Genomic DNA, 18,950 nt, shown 5'->3' on the forward strand with positions numbered 1-18,950 from the left:
CTAATATAAAACAGAACCTTTCTGCCTCCTCAGACAATCAAGTTTCCTCCTCCCCCCTTCATGCTCATGCTTCAGGATTTTAATTTCCTAACAGTTTGGACTCTACAAAACATTGTCACTTATAGTAATTTTTTTAGTGCATTTATATTATTCTTTCCTACATCTCTGAGATGTCATTTGGCATCACTTACTTAAAAAACAATACTTCCTGTAATGAATTTGGTGATGACAAAGTCTTTTTATTTCTGAAAACAAAATGAGCCCAGCACAGTAGTGCATTCTGTAATCTTACCACTCAGGAGGCTGAGGCAGAAGGATCACTTGAGTCCAGGAGTCCAAGACCAGTCCCAGGTAAAAGACCCTTTGTATCTAGTAACAAGTTTTGTCTTAAAGCCTATTTGGGAAGATATTAAAATAACCACTATAGGACTCCTTCACAATCCTTTTTTTTTCTTTCTGTTGTTGAATTTAAAACACCATATAGTTAGACCATGGGTTTTCCCCTCCTCCTTTGATGCCAGCTTTCTGGTAGTTACTTGGAGATGAGTCTCTTGAACATGTCTGCCCATGCTGGCTTTTGATCTGAGTAGCTAGGATAACAGGCAAGAATCACCAGCACCCAGTGGATCATGTTTTAAGATTCTGCCAATCTGACTCTTGACTGGATTGTTCTGTTCTATTTAATATAATTACCATTAGAAAAGGATCCTGCTATCTGATTGTTTTCTATGTCTTATATCTTTTTTTCCCCTGTCTTCTATTATGGCTAGTTTCTATGAAATATTTTTTACCACTTTGTCATTTTCTCTTGCAGTAGTTTTTAATCACTCCCTTTTGTGTTTGGAGGATTATAGTCACTTCAGTTAACCATCTATTTCAGATTAATAGCATATATAGCTGCCTTCCCTTCACTATGGTATTGGATACAAATTACATATTCATACAGTATGACCATCAGCACAGACTTATAAAATTGTAGTTTGATGTAGTTTTTTTTATTTATATTTTTGGGGGGTTGGTCATGGGGCCTGAGCACTGTCCCTCAGCTCTTCTGCTCAAGGCTAGCGCCCTACCACTTGAGCCAAAGCACAACTTCCAGCTTTTTCTGCTTAATTGGTGCTGAGGAATCGAACCCAGGGCCTCATGCATGCAAGACAAGCACTCTACCACTGAACCACCTTCCCAGCCCCTGATGTGTTTTTTTTTTTTTTTAAATCATGTATGAGGAAAAAGAAACACTAAGCAAAAAATGTTTAGTCTTATATTTACCTATTTAGTTACCAGTACCGATGCTCTATTTCTTCATGTAGAGTTATTCTCTAGTGTTTCTTCATTTTGGTCCGATGGTCTGATGGACTAATAGCCCCTGCATGCTGATGCTAAATTCTGTTTTATCTTGAAGTGATTTAGATTCTCCTTCACTAAAAAGGAAAGTTTTGTTGGATATAGAATTCTTGTCAGAGATTGAATATCAGCACTTTGAATATCCTCCATGGATTTGTCTGTCATGACTGGCTTCAACTGAGATCCTGACATGTCAGCCTCCTGAATAGCTAGGATTATAGACATGGCTAGTGCCAGCTTGGGCTGTCTTTTCCTTAATTAGGCATGTGCTTGTTGACTATAAACTTTTGACTGTTTCCAGAGTTTGAATGTTGTTTCTGGGTATTTTTTTTTTAACTAATCTTTCAATGTCTTTAAGAAGGAACAAGTTCTGATTTCACTATGTAGGCCAGGCCTGTAATGCTCAAATTCAATTCATCATCATCATCCTCTTTTTACCACATCTTTTTTTTTTTGTTAACGAATACCAACTCTTGGCTGAGTGCCTGATATTGCATATGAAAGTTTATAGAGCTGATTTATGACTCTGAATGTTAAAATTTCTGGAGGCTTATTTGTGCTTGTCACATGGTTATATTAGTGTTAGCATTCCCAACAGCTTTACAATAGTTAAGGAGTGAGATTATTTAAGCTGTACTTGAGGTTGTGTGTGGGTGTTTTTTATGGATCATACTCACTGGACCTAAGGTGCAGCTCCTTAGAGTACAACTGGAGGCTGGCATGTCTACCAGGGCCTTTCTTTTTTTTTTTTTTGATCAGTCATGGGGCTTGAACTCTGGGCCTGGGTACTGTCCCTGAGCTCTTCAGCTCAAGGAGAGCTCTCTACCACTTGAGCCACAGCGCTACTTCCAGTTTTCTGGTGGTTAATTGGAGATAAGAGTTTCATGGACTTTCCTTCTAGGGCTGGTTTTGAACCATGATCATCGGACCTCAGCCTCCTATAAGTAGCTACAATTATAGGCATGAGCCACCAGCACCCAGCTAGGAGGGCCTTTCTCATTGAGAAGTACTCAAGTATAAGTTTATTTTAGAAGTTTTGATGCAACTTGCTTAACTCTATAAATATCGTTGCCAGGTAAGGAATTATAGACCAAGCAAGTTATAGTGAAGAACCCAAATACATTAATTATGGACTTACCAAGAAGCATGATTAGTTATCATATATAGCTTATGTTGACATGCATACATAGAAAATTATGTCCATTGCTGGGCACTGGTGGCTCACATCTCTAATCCTAGCTACTCAGGAGGTTGAGGTCTGAACATTGCAGTTCAAAGCCAACCCAGGCAAGAAAGTCCATGAGACCCTTACCTACCAAAAAACTAAAAGTGTCACTGTGGCTCAAAGAGGTAAAATGCTAGTCTTGAGCAAAAGAGCTCAGGGACAGCACATAGACCAAGTTCAAGCCCCAAAACTGACCAGGAAAAAAAGGAAGAAAAAGAAAAAAAATTATGTCTATTAATTAGTCAGGTGCTAGAACTGCAGTTCATATTCAGCCTAGGCAAGAAAGCCAATGAGACTCTTTTATCTCCAATCAACTACCCCAAAAGCCAGAGTGGAGATGTGGCTCAAGTGATAGAAGACTAGTCTTGAGAATAAAAGCTCAGGGACAGGGCTGGAATGTAATTGAGTGGCAAAGCACTTGTCTAGCAAGTACAACATCCTGTATTCAATCCCCAGTACCAAGAAAGAAAAAGACACACAAAAAAATACAGTTAAAAACAAACCCAAGGACAGCACCCAAGCCCTGAGTTCAAGCCCCAGAACTGGCATACACACACAAAATTACATCCATTGTTTTCATTAAAACAATTTTTCTACATGTAAATTTAGTTTCTCAAAAATAACATTTTTGCCAAATATTGGTGGTGAATGCCTGCAATTCTGACACTGGCAAGGCTGAGCTAGGCTGTGAATTTGAGGACAATCTGGTCCACAAAGCAAGATGTTGTGTCTCACAAGCAAAAAAGTGCTGGGACTGGGAAGGTGGCTCAGTGGTAGAGCACTTGCCTTGCATGCATGAGGCCCTGGGTTTGATTCCTCAGCACAACATAAGTAGAAAAAGCAATAAAGTGGCTCTCTGGCTCAAGTAGTAGGATGCTAGCTTTGAGCTGAAGAGCTGAGGGACAGCACCCAGGCCCAGAGTTCAGGCCTCATGACCAGCAACACACACACACACACACACACACACACACACGCACACACACGTGTCCTACCTCTCATTTTAAACAATAGGTGCAACATTTATTCTTTGGATCTTTTTTTTTTTGCAGTCCTGGGGCTTGAACTCTGGACCTGGGTGCTGTCCCTGATCTTCTTTTGCTCAAGGCTAACACTCTACCCCTTGAGCCACAGCACCACTTCAGACTTTCTTGAGTAGATTACTGGAGGTTAAAAAAAAAGTCTCCTGGACTTTCCTGCCCAGGCTGTCTTTGATCTCAGACTCCTGAGTGGCGAGGACTAACACCACTGGTGCCCGGCTGCTCTATTTCTTTTAGGTGTTCTGGTTCTTGATATTAAATATCTCAACAACATCCAGAAACATGGTTGCCAGATCAAAGTATCGGGGCCCTTTTAAGGGTTAAGATTCCAGCAGAGAAATATGTACATAAACACATTTTATTATATACAAAAAAACCAAAGTTTTATCAGGTAAGCAAAGGAATATAAATTATAGTCATAATTGATATCCAATAAAAGCCCTTAAGTCATTATGACCATATCAAAAGACAGAAGCTTTAGAGTGAGGCCACAAAGCCATGAAACAGAGATGTAGGCAGACCTTCCATAACCACAGTCTGTATTCCATGGAAGATGGGTATTGGGTGTTGGTGAACTCTGAGAAGCTAATGTGTTAGGCTTCACAAAGGAATGAAATGCTTTCATATCTGGGGTGAACAAAAATGCTCAAGAGGGCTACTTCCAGGACTTTTAGTACTAACAGTAATTTTAGAGGTAACTGCATGAACCATGTTTTAAGACTTCTAGTTAAATCTTGGCCTTCTCATAATAAGAAAGACATTTTCTTGTAGCCCTGCAAATTGTTGGATGAAACAAAAAGACAGAAAGAAAACAGCGAGAAGGCAAAAATAGAAAAGTAAAGAAAATATACTTAACTAAGACGCAGCAGAGAATGAAGAAATGGGGTTTTCCAAGGCTGTGCTGGTGATATTTACATATGCAAGTCCCAGCCTAGAACAATCTGGTTCCTATATACTCAATATTTAATAAAAAAAAAAATTAAAAAAAAACAAAGCTTTTCATTTGCTATTAAGGGCTACTTTATATGAAAAGGTAGAAACATATTACTCAATGCAAAAATCCAGATGGAATTCAACTTAATACATACAGGAAGGACAAAAAAATGGGTAGATACTAAATTTAACTATTTTTGTTACACTGCCTAGATATATATGATTCGTTTTTCATCTGTACACAAGGTTTCAGCTCTGGCATTTCCGGTTTTATTTCTCTTCATACTGCTAACCCTCGTGTTAAGTGAAGTTTATCTGGGCTCGCAGTGGTAATCTGCTTTTTGTAACAGGGTGCTCTGCAGTTTCTTCCAGTTTAGACCTCTCCACTGGGTTAACACCTCTGTTTTCTTTGTCTTTTCCATGTGTTTTTTTATGCTGTGGATTTAAAAAGAGAAATTAAATCAATATAACATTCAATACTCATCCATTAGAAAAAAAAGTTATTGTACTATTTGTATAGAAATGGAAAGACCCGATATTACGTTAAGTAGACTTAAGTCAGGCCTAGAGAGACAGGGATGCATGTTTTCCCTATTATGTGGAAGCAAGAATTAGCTTCCTGTAAGTAAATACATTGGGTGGTATGCAAGTGTATACAGATGTATTAACTGAAATATGGTAGTTTCAAGGGAGAACTCAAATAGTGTAATTCCTTAGAAAGGCAAAGTCAAAGTTCAACAAAATAAATACCAGAAAGAGGACTTGAAAGGGGAGAGGGGGAGACAAATGAAGAGGAGGAATTGCAGTCAAGAACTGTGTATTCTATAAAATTAAGAAGAGTTCAGGAAGAAGTGGGTAGGGAAGGGATGGCTAAGAATGTTGAAAGGGGTGACACTGATCAAGATTCATTGTATTCACAAACTGCTTTGTTAAATGGCAACTCCTTTGTACAACTACTACTTAAAAAGTAAAAAGATATATATCATTCAGTACACATTACCTATACTATATTTTCTTGCTTGCTTTCATTTGTTCCTTTTTGTTGTTGTTGGTTGTGGGGCTTGAACTCAAGGCTAGCAGCACTACCACTTGAGTCATAGCGACACTTCCAGTTTTTGAGTGGTGAATTGGAGATAAGAGTCTCACAGGAGACTCTTTTTTGCCTGGGCTGGGTTCAAACCACGATCTTCAGATCTTAGCCTCCTGAGTAGCTAAGACTACAGGTGTGAGCTACCAGCACCCAGCTTCATTTGTTCCTTCCCTTTTCGGGGGGGTTGGGGGGATAGAGGGGAGACATTCTGGAGCTTTTAGTTTTTCACTCAAAGATAGAGCTCTAACAGTTAAGCCATAGCTCCACTTCCAGCTTTTTGTTGGTTAACTGGAGATCAGAGTCTCATGGACCTTGCTGCCCAGGTTGGCTTCAAACCATGATCCTCAGATCTGTCTCCTGAATAGGATTAGGCTAGCATGAACCACTGGCACCTAGTTCCTATACTGTATTTTCAAAGTTTTCTGGATTATAGGCAAAAAAGCTTAAATGTAAAAAACTTCAGAAAAGCTTTAGCACACATTAGGGCCAGCAAGTCTTTTGGAAGGTACCTGTGAATGCCTCCTTTATTTTAGCAGTAAGGAAGGAGTAGGGTAAAGTGGTTTTCTAACAGGGGGTGACTTCTTCCACCAGTGACATTTTGAGAGTGCTTAGTGGCTTCTACAAGAAGCCAGGAAGCTACTAACCATCAGAGTCACCAGAAAAGTCACAGCAGTTATCCACTTTAAAATGTCATCTGTGCTGCTGCTAGAAACCCTGCTAGGAAAGCAGATCAGGAATTCTATTTCAAGCAAGAAAAGCTGATACCTTGGATACCTTAAAACACTTTGATGTGTTATTTTTAAAGTGTGCTTTACATTTCATATTTGGGAACTATACTTCACTACAATCTTCCTGTTTACCCATAAAGAACTGTAAAATACTGTTACCATTCCCTGCACACTGTTCATCAATGCTAAGACACATAAACCTACTTTAGAGTACAAAGCTGTCTGGGGATAGCTCTAGAGTTATACCTTACTAGCTTATCAGCCCTGACTGGAAAAAAAAAAAATGTTGCTTAATAACTGTGACAAAAGTTCCACTGTAAAATCTCAGTGATTGGCCACTGTGGCTAATGGAATAAACTGATTATGTGGGTGGTAACTCACTTCCCCTTTCTCCTGTTGAGGGATGAAGTCATCCACTCAAGCTGAGGCACTTGACCAGGGAGAAAACTGGCTTTTCAAAGGAAAATGGTACTTTCAACAGAAGAAAGTTCTGATTAGTCAGTGGGCAGGTTGTGTCTCATGCTACAGCTCAATAGCTGAGCACTTACTTACACAGGGCCCTGGTTTCCATATCCAGAATCCAGGGGGAAAAAAGCTTTAAGTCCATAGAAACTCCCTAGACCACCTGAGTTTGAAACCCATCAAATTCCTCATGCTTGACTGCTATCAGACAAAAGATCATTTCTGTACTTCACAATAACTCAACTCCAAATCCTTTAAGCAATACTGTATGGACTTCCAGGATCAATAATGATCAAGGTGGCTGGGCAAGGTAACACACATCTGGAACCCCACAAACTCAGAAAGCCAAAGCAGGAAGATTTCAGGGTCAAGGCCAGTCTGGACAAAAAAGGTGGGGTGGAGGAAGCAGGGGCAGGAACTAGAAGTTGAAGTAGGTGAGGGGGTGGGAATGCACACACTTCAGAAGTAGCATTTCAGCTGTAAAATGCAGATATCAATATCTTACATAAGGAAAATCTTAATTTTCTATGCATGCATCTTCAGAGTAAATGGGAAGATGCTAGGCAGTTTGTAGTACCCCCTCCAAAAAAAGGGAGGGAAGAGATCACAGAATTTATTTGAACAAGATTAGAGAAGCAAGGAGCTCAAGAAACAGGAGAATCCTTAAGCGCCTCAGGCAGAAGAAATCACTAATATAACCTAAGAGGCTTTCAGTTCTCAGTCTTTAAACCCCTTAGCCTTCAAACTCTGATGGGCTGAGAGATGGCACCAGGACTTCCAGGTTAAGAGGAAAAAGAGAGCAATGGCTGCTCTCATTATCTATCAGAAGCAGAACAGCTAAAGATTACCAGCCAAGGATATAGATCAAGGAAAAAATTTACCTTTATCCTGGAAAATATTTTCCTTACCATTATTACATAGGTAAATAATTCAAATCAACCAGACACAGATGGCCCACACCTGCAATTCTAGCCGTTTAGGAGACTGAGATCTGAGGATCCCATGTCGAAGAAAAAAGCCCAGGCAGACAAATCCAAAAAGCTCATATCTCCACTTAATAGCAAAAAGTTTGACATGGATGTATGGCTCAAGTGGTAGATCATCAATCTTGAGTGGAAAAAGCTAAGCAAGGCCATAAGGCCCTGAATTCAAGCTCCAGTAACACACACACACACATACACACACAACACACCCAGTTTAATTCATAAACGTTAAGAAGCTAGCCAGGTATTGGTGGCTCATGCCTGTAATCCTAGCTACTCAGGAGGCTGAGAGCCAGTGAGGACCACAGTTTAAAATCAGCCCAGGCAGAAACTACATGATACTCTTTATCTCCAATTAACTACCAAAAAAAGCCAGGAGTGAAGGCTCAAGTGGTTGAGGGCCAGCCTTGGGCAAAAGAAGCTCAGGGCTAAACAGAGCTTGGTCCCAGGATGGGCTTACATATACAGAAAAGCCATCCCAAAGGAATGACTGTTCCACACCAAAATAATGCCTTTAAACAACAACAACAACAACAGTGTCTTAGCCAGGTGCCAGTGGCTCGTGCCTGTAGTCCTAGCTGCACAAAAAAATGACTTGATAGGGACCCTAGGTTGGCTTTGAACTCCTGATCTTCCTGCCTCCTTAATGCTGAGGTTATAGGCATGAACCACTGCATCCAGTGAAAAGCAGTGCCTTTATGTGAATTGAAACAATCAGGTACCTGGAAAAATGGAACTCCACCACTTGAAGAGTAATCCACACTAGTATGGACAGAATGTACAGGTGGTTCTTCGCTTAAAGGTTCTTTAGTACATTGCTCCAGGACTGCCATTTCTGCCTCTAAGCCCTAAAATAAGATAATCACAAAAGAAAAGCAGTTTTCTTCTTTGGACTCAATACAATGTACATTACCTAAAAGTTAAATCTCAACAAATTAGCAGAGTCTAATAGTCTAGTAGAACTAATTCCTATTATGGTTTGTTTTTGTTTGTTTGTTTTTGGTCGAGGGGCCTGAACTCTGGGTTTGGGCACTGTCCCTCAGCAATTCAGCTCAAGGCTAGCACTCTACCATTTAAGCCGCAGCACCACTTCTGGCTTTTTCTGCTTATGTGGTACTGAGGAATCAAATCCAGGGCCTCATGTATGCAAGGCAAGCACTCTACCACTGAACCACCTTCCTATCCCCCTATTATGTTTTCTAATAAAGAATACAAGTTCCTATTCTACAATGATATCTCAGGATCATTTTTCAGTTTACTTTCTGTTTTCTAATTTCCCAACTTTCCTATAATTACTAGTAACTGCAAAGAGCAAATTATAGGCTTGATAATTTAGGTTCTGATAGATCTTTGTGGTTCTTAGTTTCCTTCTCTATATGAAGGGTCCAATACTAGTATATACCTCAAGATTACTGAAAGAACGGAGTCAACAGGTAGATTTAGCACAGTGTCTGGAACAATTTAAATAGTAGCTGTTCCTATCTACACATTGAGTAATATAAAAACTGACAGGATTAAAGGAAAGAGGCTGAAGGGTCAGACAACTATCATAAGAAATAGGGTAAGAGGGCAGAGTAACATTCTGCACATGAAAGCAACCACATAAGCAGTTGCTGGGACAGTTCTAACTTACGATGCTTCAAACTTTACCTGACTGGTTCCTTCGTGGTTCTCTGAAGAGCTCAGCATCTTTAACAGGTGAGGCTGTTTCTTTTCCAACTGATCCAGGAGTTGTTCACGTGGTTCAGTTCTCACTAGGGTCATTGGATATAAATAATTTTTCCTCTCTGGTGTGGTACCTTCAGCCGACATTAGAAAATAAGTTTGGAAGTTAAATAAGATTCTTTTTTTAAAAAATGCTAGAACTGATGTTTTCAAATGAGCCGGTAGCTCACACCTACAATTCTAGTTGCTCAGGAGGCTGAGAATCCAGGATCACAGTTCAAAGCCAGCCCTGGCAGGAAAGTGCATATAGAACTTCATGCTGTCAGGATTTACAAAGCTTTTTCACTAAAATATTTTTCACTAAAATATTTACATACTCTGTGTGTGTGTGTGTGTGTGTGTGTCTGTCTGTCTGTCTGTCTGTCTGTCCTGGGGCTTGAACTCTAGGCTTAGGTGCTGTCCTAGAGCTCTTCAGCTCAAGGTGAGCCCACTACCACTTGAGCCACAGTGCCACTTCTGGTTTTCTGCCTGGGCTGCCATTGAACTGCAGTCCTCAGATCTCAGCCTCCTGAGTAGCTAGAATTACAGGCATGAGCCACCAACATCCAGCTACATTCTTAATTTCATATTTTTTAAATACTTTCTTCTACTTCTTTTTATTTGTGCTAGTGCTGCACTACTGAACTCTGGGCCTCACATTCTCTCAAGACTTTCTCACTCAGAGCTGCTCTACCACTTAAAGCACATTTCTAGTTCTTAATTTGTTCATTAAATACAAAAGGCTTTGAGGTATGACTTATGCACCTCAAAATTCACTCATTTTAAATATATAGTCTGGTGTGTTCAGTGAAATTACAAAGTATGCAACCATCACCACGACCCAACCAATAATCCAATGAATCACCTTGTGTAAAACAGCTGTTACCTCAATGAAGGTTTTCATGGATCACTGTGCTTACTAGTTCTCAAAGTGATGATTACCACTCACTAGCAGTCCATGACAAATCTACAATATGGTGAACTCTGCATCAAACTGCATTTATTCAATCACATCCCTTTTCACATAACACTAGGTAGGTGGTTGGTCAGTTTTAAAATATCCCTTTTTTTTCTTTTTCAAGACATAGGGTCTCACTGTATAATCCAAGGGGAGCTTAAACGCTCAGTCCTTCTGCCTCAGACTCCTGCATAGAGGGATTATATGCATTCACTACTACGTCCTTTGCTAGTAAAGCCAGTTACACTGTATTGTGATATCCAAGTCCTTGAAGTACATACCACCTAACACTATCTTGGGAGTACCATTTTTTCCATATTTAAGTTGACTATATATTAGGATGATAAATTCCTATTAGGCAGTGGCAGAACCTAGTTATAAAGAACACCACCAAACAATATAATTAATCTCTCATCCCAAAACTAAAATAAGCTAATTTAAAAAAGGAACACCTAACACTGTATATGTTGAATTCAACCTTAAAAAATCAATTCTGTTTCCAATTTAAAATACCTGTTGGGATATCCAGTTTCAGATCCTGTTCCAGAAAGCAGTTAAGCTTGGTCAGACCAACTTTTACCGTTTCATTAAGTTCTAGACTTTGTGCCATCAATTTTTTTTCATCAGCAGTTATCTGATCAAGAAACAAATTATGCTGGCTGGCAAAGGCTGCTTTATGTCCATGTAACAGTTCAGTCATCTCTGACCTGGAAGCTTCACAGCACTGGTTTACACCCTGCAAATGATACAAGCTTTACTAATAAAAATTAAAGTTGCCAGTATATCACTGAATCTGTCATTTTCCCTTACCTTGAAACTTACTATAATAAAAAGTTTTAAAAAATCTGGAGAGGGGCTGGGAAGGTGGCTCAGTGGTAGAGCACTTGCCTTGCATGCCAGAGGCCCTGGGTTCGATTCCTCAGCACCACATAAGCAAAAAGAAAAACGCCGGAAGTGGCGCTGTGGCTCAAGTGGTAGAGCGCTAGCCTTGAGCTGAAGAGCTGAGGGACCGCGCCCAGGCCCAGAGTTCAGGACCCATGACCTGACCCCCCCAAAAAAAGAAAAAAAATCTGGAGAAAGTAATATAAATGGAAGATATTAATGTCAAAACACAATTTCCTCAGGGAAATTATAAGTCAAAAACCAAGGCTATGGGCTGGGAATGAGGCTTAGTGGTAAAGTGCTTACCTAGCATGCATGAAGCCCTGGGTTCAATTCCTTAGCACCACATAAGCAGAAAAAGCCAGAAGTGGCGCTATGGCTCGAGTGGTAGAGCATTAGCCTTGAGCTGAAGAGGTGAAGGCCAACATCCAGGCCTAGAGTTCAGGCCCCATGACTGGCCAAAAAAAAAGAAAAGAAAAGAAAAGAAAAAAACCAGAAGTGGTGCTATGGCTTAAATGGCAGAGTGCTAGCCTTGAGCAAAAGAAGCTCAGGGACAGTGCCCAGGCCCTGAGTTAATGCCCCAGGACTGGCAAAAAAAAAAACCTAGATACAGGACAGAAATAGGACAAACATTAATTTTGAGATCAAGACACATAACAAGGCAGAAAAAAAAAAGACCATGCACAGCTTATCAATATTAAGTTACTCATTATACCTTAAGAACATTTAATTTGCTGATTATAGTAACTATCACAAAGTAAGTTCCTGGAATAGTTATTACCTCCAGTAAGCTCTCAAGTTCTTCTTTTCTTTTATTTAAGCAAGATATCCACTGTTCAGAAAAAGAAACTATGTTCATGTTCAGAGACTCACATCTCTGTTCAGACTGTTGAGATACAATTTTCAGGTCACTGTTGAGAGTATCACAGAGCTTCAAAGACTCTTCAACCAGTTTTGTACCTTCTTGGTTAAAATGTCTGAGTTCTTGTGATAAGCCATCAGAATCAGCAATCAATTTTTTACTGTGGGAAGTTGTTTTGTTGATTATGTCCTTGGATTTTCTGTAGGTACAGAGAATAACATTGTTAAGTGGGGAACTAAAGTTTTCAAAGGATATACTTCCTAAGATCCTGGGGCTCTCTAGTAGAAATCGGGAGGAGGCAGTGTAATATACAGCTCATGTTCTTGATAGAATCTTCTAAACCTAGAATGGACTTGTCCGATCCACACTTGCCATTAACAACCTTTGGAAAAGTCATCTTTTCTCATGAAACCTTTCCTTAGACAGGTGGTTTTCCTTTGCATAGGTAGGTGGTGACCCAGAGTGGTTGGCCTGGACCCCATCCTTCCTGCCAGAGAAGGGACACCATACTTGAAGAGGGCAAAGAGACCAGAGACCTTTCTGCTTCCTGTGGCAGTCCCCCAGGACGCAACCTTAACTCCAAGCCACAAAACTACAACTACCAACAGACACCGGGACCAATATTAGTTGAGCATTGATTGGGCCCCTGCATTTCCCACAGTTGTAGCTGATGGTAGAAAAACTGACCAGCTCACAATCTCCCCACACCACCCTTACCGAGGCTCACATCTGTCCCAGAGGCCTGAATGTGGCAGCTCCCCAGCTGTGGGAAGCAGAGCCAATCCAGGATTCCAGTGGGGAGTATTTCCCCACCCTGCCCTAGGGAAACCATCCCCCTGTCCAAGGCTCATACATGGCTTAGAGGCCTGAATATAACTCCCCACCCTGTGGGAAGCAGACACCAATCTGACACTTGAGTGGGCACCAGTCCAGGACTCAAGTGGGAACCTGCCTTCCTCCGAGGCTCATGTCTATCCCAGAGGTTCAAATGCTGCTCCCCACCCCATAGGAAGTAGACACTAGTTCAGGACAAGTGGGGACGACTCCCCTTAATACATGATGGGAATCTGCCCCAACTCCCAGGGCTCAAACAAGGTCCAGGTGTTGGAATGCTACTTCTGGCCTCTCTGCAAGGAGATGCCAGACCAAAACTCTGACCAGGACAACCTTCCCACTAGGACTAGCAGGAATCTTCCTACTCCAGACACAGATCCATGCCAGAACACTAGACTGTGGTGCACCCACCACATGAAAGGAACCTGCCACTCAACGGGCCTAAACCCAAGCCAGGACACCAAATACCTAACAACTGGCTCGGATCCATTACACTGTTGATACCACCTGAGCTGAAAGTTGATAAATGCAAAGTCTGACAGAGATCTACCCAGTGAATCACACTCCACCACCACTGAGTTTAGGATACAATCTGAATAACCCAGACAATCCCTGAACCCAAATATATAAATCACAATGAAAGATTTCAAAATTCATGAACAATAAAGACAACAAACCTAATTTAAAAGCCACCAACAATCCAGAGAAAGACCCTAGTGAGAGTGAAGAAGAGATGGAGGACAAAAGGACCATTAAAGTAAGAATAACAAAATAAAAGGGGATGTCCAAAATACAAATAGAACACAAGGATAAAATGACCAAGAATCTACACGTCACCCAAAAGGCTAAAAAAAGAGAAAAATAGAAACACTACACATCTCATTAAAAGATGAAATGAACACCCTAAGAACTGAATTCAGGGGCTGGGAAGGTGGCTCAGTGGTAGAGCGCTTGCCTTGCATGCATGAGGCCCTGGGTTCGATTCCTCAGCACCACATAAGAAAAAAGCCGGAAGTGGCTCAAGTGGTAGAGTGCTAGCCTTGAACTGAAGACCGGAGGGACAGCGCCCAGACCCAGAGTTCAGGCCCCACGACCGGACCCAAAAAAAAAAAAAAGAACTGAATTCAACAAAGAGCTTGGAAGCTTGGCAGCATGAAAGGCTCAATTTCTCTGTTGCAAACCAAGTTGAAAGAATAAGCAATACAATAAGTGAAGTAGAAAATAGATTATCAGGAGTTGAGGATAAAACAGAGGAATTGGAACAAAAACTTAAAGGCATGGCCCAAAGAGAAATCCAAGAATTGGCAGATATGGCCAAAAGATCATATCTACACATAGGATAGATAAGGGACAAGAATTCAAAACTAAAGGCACTGAAAACCTATTCAACAACAGAGGCATACAGAACTCCTAGTAGACAGGATCCAAGAAGAAATACTTCTAGACACATCATAGTGAAAACTACGGACTTAAAAAACAAGGAATTCATTTTAAATGCAGCAAAATCAAAAGAGCTATATTATAAAGGAAAGAAGATCAGAATATCAGAATCACCACAGAACTCTCCACATGAACTATAAATACAAGGAGGATCATGAACAGTAAAATTCAACTGCCAACCCAAACTGGTGTACAAAGTGAAGCTATCATTCACAATTGATGGTAAAACTAAAATCTTCCATGACAAACAAAAATTCATGAACACTAATGACAAAAACACCTTGCTACTGGCACAAAAACAGACCTGGAGACCAATGGAATAGAAGATCCAGAATAAAATCACATGCTTATAGTCAGCTGATACTTGACAAAGGAGCCAAAGACTTACAGTGGAAGAAGCATAGCTTCTTCAACTACTGGTGCTGGGAAAACTGTGCGGCCACATGCAGAAAACTAAAAGTGCACCTGTCTGTCACCATGCACTAACATCAACTCAAAATGAATTAAAGACTTTAACATCAAACTTGAAACTCTGAAACTACTGGAGGACAGAGTAGGAGAGACATTTGAACTTATAGGCACAGGCAGGAACTTCCTAAACAGAGTTCCAGGATCACAACAAATTGCAGAGATAGACAACAAATGGGACTACCTTAAAATAAAAAGTTTCTGCACGAGGCTGGGAAGGTGGCTCAGTGGTAGAGCGCTTGCCTTGCATGCATGAGGCCCTGGGTTCGATTCCTCAGCACCACATAAGCAAAAAGAAAAAAGCTGGAAGTGTCGCTGTGGCTCAAGTGGTAGAGTGCTAGCCTTGAGCTGAAGAGCTGAGCGTCGGCGCCCAGGCCCAGAGTTCAGGCCCACGACCGGACCCAAAAAACAAAAACAAAAAGTTTCTGCACAGCTAAAGACACAGTAACCAAACTAGAAAGATAGCCAACTAACTGGGAAAAATATTTACCAGCAATATATTAGACAAGGAGCTAATATCCAGTATATACAGGGAACTCAAGAAACTAATCCCTTCCAAACCTAACAAACCAATTACTAAATGGACAAGGGAACTAAACAGAGACTTCAGAAGAGATAAAAATGGCAAAGAAACACTTGAGGAAATGTTCACCATCCCTGGTTGTAAAAGAAATGCAAATAAAGACAACCCTGAGATACCAGTCAGAATGGCCCACATCCACAAGTCAGCCAACGACAACTGCTGGAAGGGATGCAGAGAAAGAGGAACCGTATTACACTGCTGGTGGGAATGTACAATAATACAACCACTTTGGAAAGCAGTCTGGGGGGTCCTCGGAAAGCTAAATATTGACCTCCCCTATGACCCAGCCATACCACTACTCCTAGGCATCTATCCTGAAAAACAGGAACCAGTATACAAGGACACATGCACCTCCATGTTCATTGCAGTACTGTTTACATAGCCAAGATATGGAAACAACCCAGATGCCCCACTACAGATAAATGGATCCAAAAATGGTGGTACCTATATACAATGGACTATTATGCAGCCATTAGAAAGGACAAAATAATGGCATTTGCAGGGAAATGGAACTAGAAGAAATCATGTTGAGTGAGATAAGCCAAGAGCAAAGAGACAAATGGCACATGGTCTCCCTGATAAGTGGTTGTTAAATCCAAAACATAAGGAGATACGACAAAGTAAACAAGACTAGAGAAACAAAGGACCTCCACTCATCTGGTCAAATCATTACTAAATGACCCCATGCTGCTGACCACATATGCGGTATATATGTGCACATCAGAGGGAAACTAGGAGGAGGACACAGAAACAGAGGGAAACGGGAAAACATACAACAGCGAGACCCATCAGCTGCACTGGTCATTGATAAAAGCAAACTAAGCAATTCAATGGCAGTGATGGGAGGGAGGGAATGAGTAGAAAAGAGGGAACAGCTGACACTAAGCAAAAGAAAAGAAATGTACATATCACCAGATGTAAAAGAAATAACTGTATTATCAAAGCTCATAGAACTCATAAAGTTTATAGACCATGATAAAGACCACTTGCCCCATGAAGGTTAGGATATGTTTGTGACTTTAATTAAGTAGCACTATCTCATAATACTGTGAAATTTGTGAAATTTATGGAATCACTTAATCACAATAAAATTGCTATTAAAAAATTCATGAGGGAGGGGGGACCAAGATGGCGACGGGGCAGTAGGGAAACGCCACAGCTCTCTCCAACCAAAAAGAGAGTTCGAGTTCCAACGCTTAATCTCCCCAAGAGACCGACAACAACAAAAAGACGAACACTCAGAGAAAAACCAGAGGTGGAAAATAACAAAAAAGAAAGAGAGGAAAAGAAGAAATTCAGAACAGAGAAGAGCGAAGACCCCTCCCCAACCTTTACTGGCCGCGCAGCAGTGCGCCAAGCCGCCGGCCAGGGGGCTGCTTGCAGATCACCAGGTACTGGATTGCAGAACAGCGGATCGCCAGGAACAGAGAAACCTACCAGCCGGGAGTCTCCACGAGGATCCCACCCCCACCCCTCACTCTCCACCAGAGCGGAGAGGCTCCATCCCGCCAAAGCCGCCCGGCACCAGCAGCGCGACAAAGGGACCTGTCCGCAGACCACCCGCCCAATCGCGATTGCAACGACCCGGCGGGGGCCGCCCAACCCAGCCCGCAACCACCCCAACTGAACTCGGATTGCAACAACAACTGACGACCTACAGGGTGAGTACCCAACAGGGGACAGTGAATCCCTCAAGGGAGACCAGAGCTGGAGGGAATCCCCAGACCCTGACCTAGACTCCCTACCCCAACACCCGGACCACAGGACCCACTAAAACTGGGAACTGTTCGAGAGCTCCACCAGCTGGTGGAGCACACTCTGCTGGCCAGGCCAGAACAAGAGCGCCCCTGGAAGGGAGCTCAAATGCCCAAGCCAGGAACAGCGCCCCTGGGTCAAGACTACCAACAGTAGAAGAAATTTGAACTGTGTCCTCCAGGCTGCATAACCTAGGTGGTATACACATTAGCACAGGCCTAACGAGCGCGCTCCAGGCTGGGGCCGGAACCAGGCCCGGGGACCCGGCGCCTGAACAAAGCAAAAAGGGTCAGAAGTGGGGCTGTGGCTCAAATGGTAGGGTGCCAGCCTTGAGCTGAACAGCTGAGGGACAGCACCCAAACCTAGAGTTCAAGCCCACAACCAGCCCAAAACAAACAAACAAAAACACATCAGGAACCCATAGCAGACTCCAGTATTTGGGAGAGTGCATCCAGAGCATCTGATCTTCCCAAGAGCACCCGCAGGAGCAAACACAAGCAGTCTAGGCTGCTCAACCCTTCCAAAGGCGGGAATTGCTACAGCAGAGAGCTGAGAATCCTAAGTAAGTCAGAATAGCAGCTGGAAATAGGCTCCCAACAGAATCCAGATCAGGCACAGACTCTCTCTACCAATACAGAATCAGCAACCAAGCAAAGACAGACACACCAAAACAAGATTGAAGAGCAGTCTCCTGAACCCCCATGCGAAAATCACAGAGAAAAATCACAAGGTTTACCACTACCCAGGACAGCAAGCTCACCTCAAAAGCCAGCAGCCACGCAGGGAAGAGCCCCAGTGGGAGCAAAGCAGGAATGGAAGACAAAAACTACATCCAAGGGTTGCTGGAGGCAATGACTCAAGAAATAAAGCGAGAAATGGATCAGAAATTGAAAGAGCACAAGGATGAACTATCAAAAGATATACAGGACATCAAACAAAAGTTGGATGCAAAAATAGAAGCTGCACAAACCTCAGTAAGAAGTGAGATAAACGCCAAATTAGAGGTAATGCATACTGATCTCACCTCATTGAGAGGTGAGATCAGTACTCTGAGAACCAACATTGAATCCATAAAGGGATCCATTTCCACCATGCAAACCACAATAGAAGCCACGGTCAACAGAGTGAATGAAATGGAAGGTAGAGTGTCAGATACAGAAGACAGAATACACCAACTGGACCAAAAAGTGACAGATAAGCAGATAATGCTAAAAAATTTAACCTTCGCATAATCGGAGTGGACGAAGGTGAGGAATTCCAGAGCAAGGGAATGCAACACCTATTTAACAAGATAGTCAATGAAAATTTTCCCCACCTCAAAAACGACCATCTTAACTACATCACAAAAGCTTATCGAACACCCAACAAGCAAGATCCCAGGAGAAACACTTCTAGGCACATTATAGTAAAAATGATGGATCTGAATAATAAGGAAACAATCCTGCATGCAGCAAAAATGAAGAAGGAGCTATACTACAACGGGAAAAAAATTAGAATCACTGCAGATCTCTCCACACAAACAATGAATGCAAGAAAAGCCTGGGAAAGCACCATACGAGCCCTGAGAGCCAATAACTGCCAACCCAGACTGATATACCCGGCAAAGCTAGCATTCACATTCGATGGAGAACTGAAAACTTTTAATAGCAAAGAAAAACTAAA

The 18,950-nt window shown here is 41.8% G+C and overlaps 1 protein-coding gene across 1 annotated transcript in view; it reads right to left on the reverse strand.

The window, feature by feature from the left end:
* Positions 1–4,806: 4,806 nt before the first annotated feature.
* Positions 4,807–18,950, reverse strand: part of Kif11 (kinesin family member 11) — a 57,722-nt gene continuing 43,578 nt past the window's right edge. Inside the window, exons 18-22 of the mRNA XM_042689271.1 lie at positions 12,128–12,407; positions 10,978–11,200; positions 9,453–9,601; positions 8,525–8,650; positions 4,807–4,974 (exon numbers count right to left, since the gene is read on the reverse strand). Of these exons, the coding sequence (XP_042545205.1) occupies positions 4,840–4,974; positions 8,525–8,650; positions 9,453–9,601; positions 10,978–11,200; positions 12,128–12,407 (913 nt within the window). The 3' untranslated portion in view covers positions 4,807–4,839. The remainder of the gene's footprint in view (positions 4,975–8,524; positions 8,651–9,452; positions 9,602–10,977; positions 11,201–12,127; positions 12,408–18,950) is intronic.

This window comes from Dipodomys spectabilis, unplaced genomic scaffold (assembly GCF_019054845.1).
Source record: "Dipodomys spectabilis isolate Male_0828 unplaced genomic scaffold, ASM1905484v1 ptg000125l, whole genome shotgun sequence".
NCBI classification, from domain to species: domain Eukaryota; kingdom Metazoa; phylum Chordata; class Mammalia; order Rodentia; family Heteromyidae; genus Dipodomys; species Dipodomys spectabilis.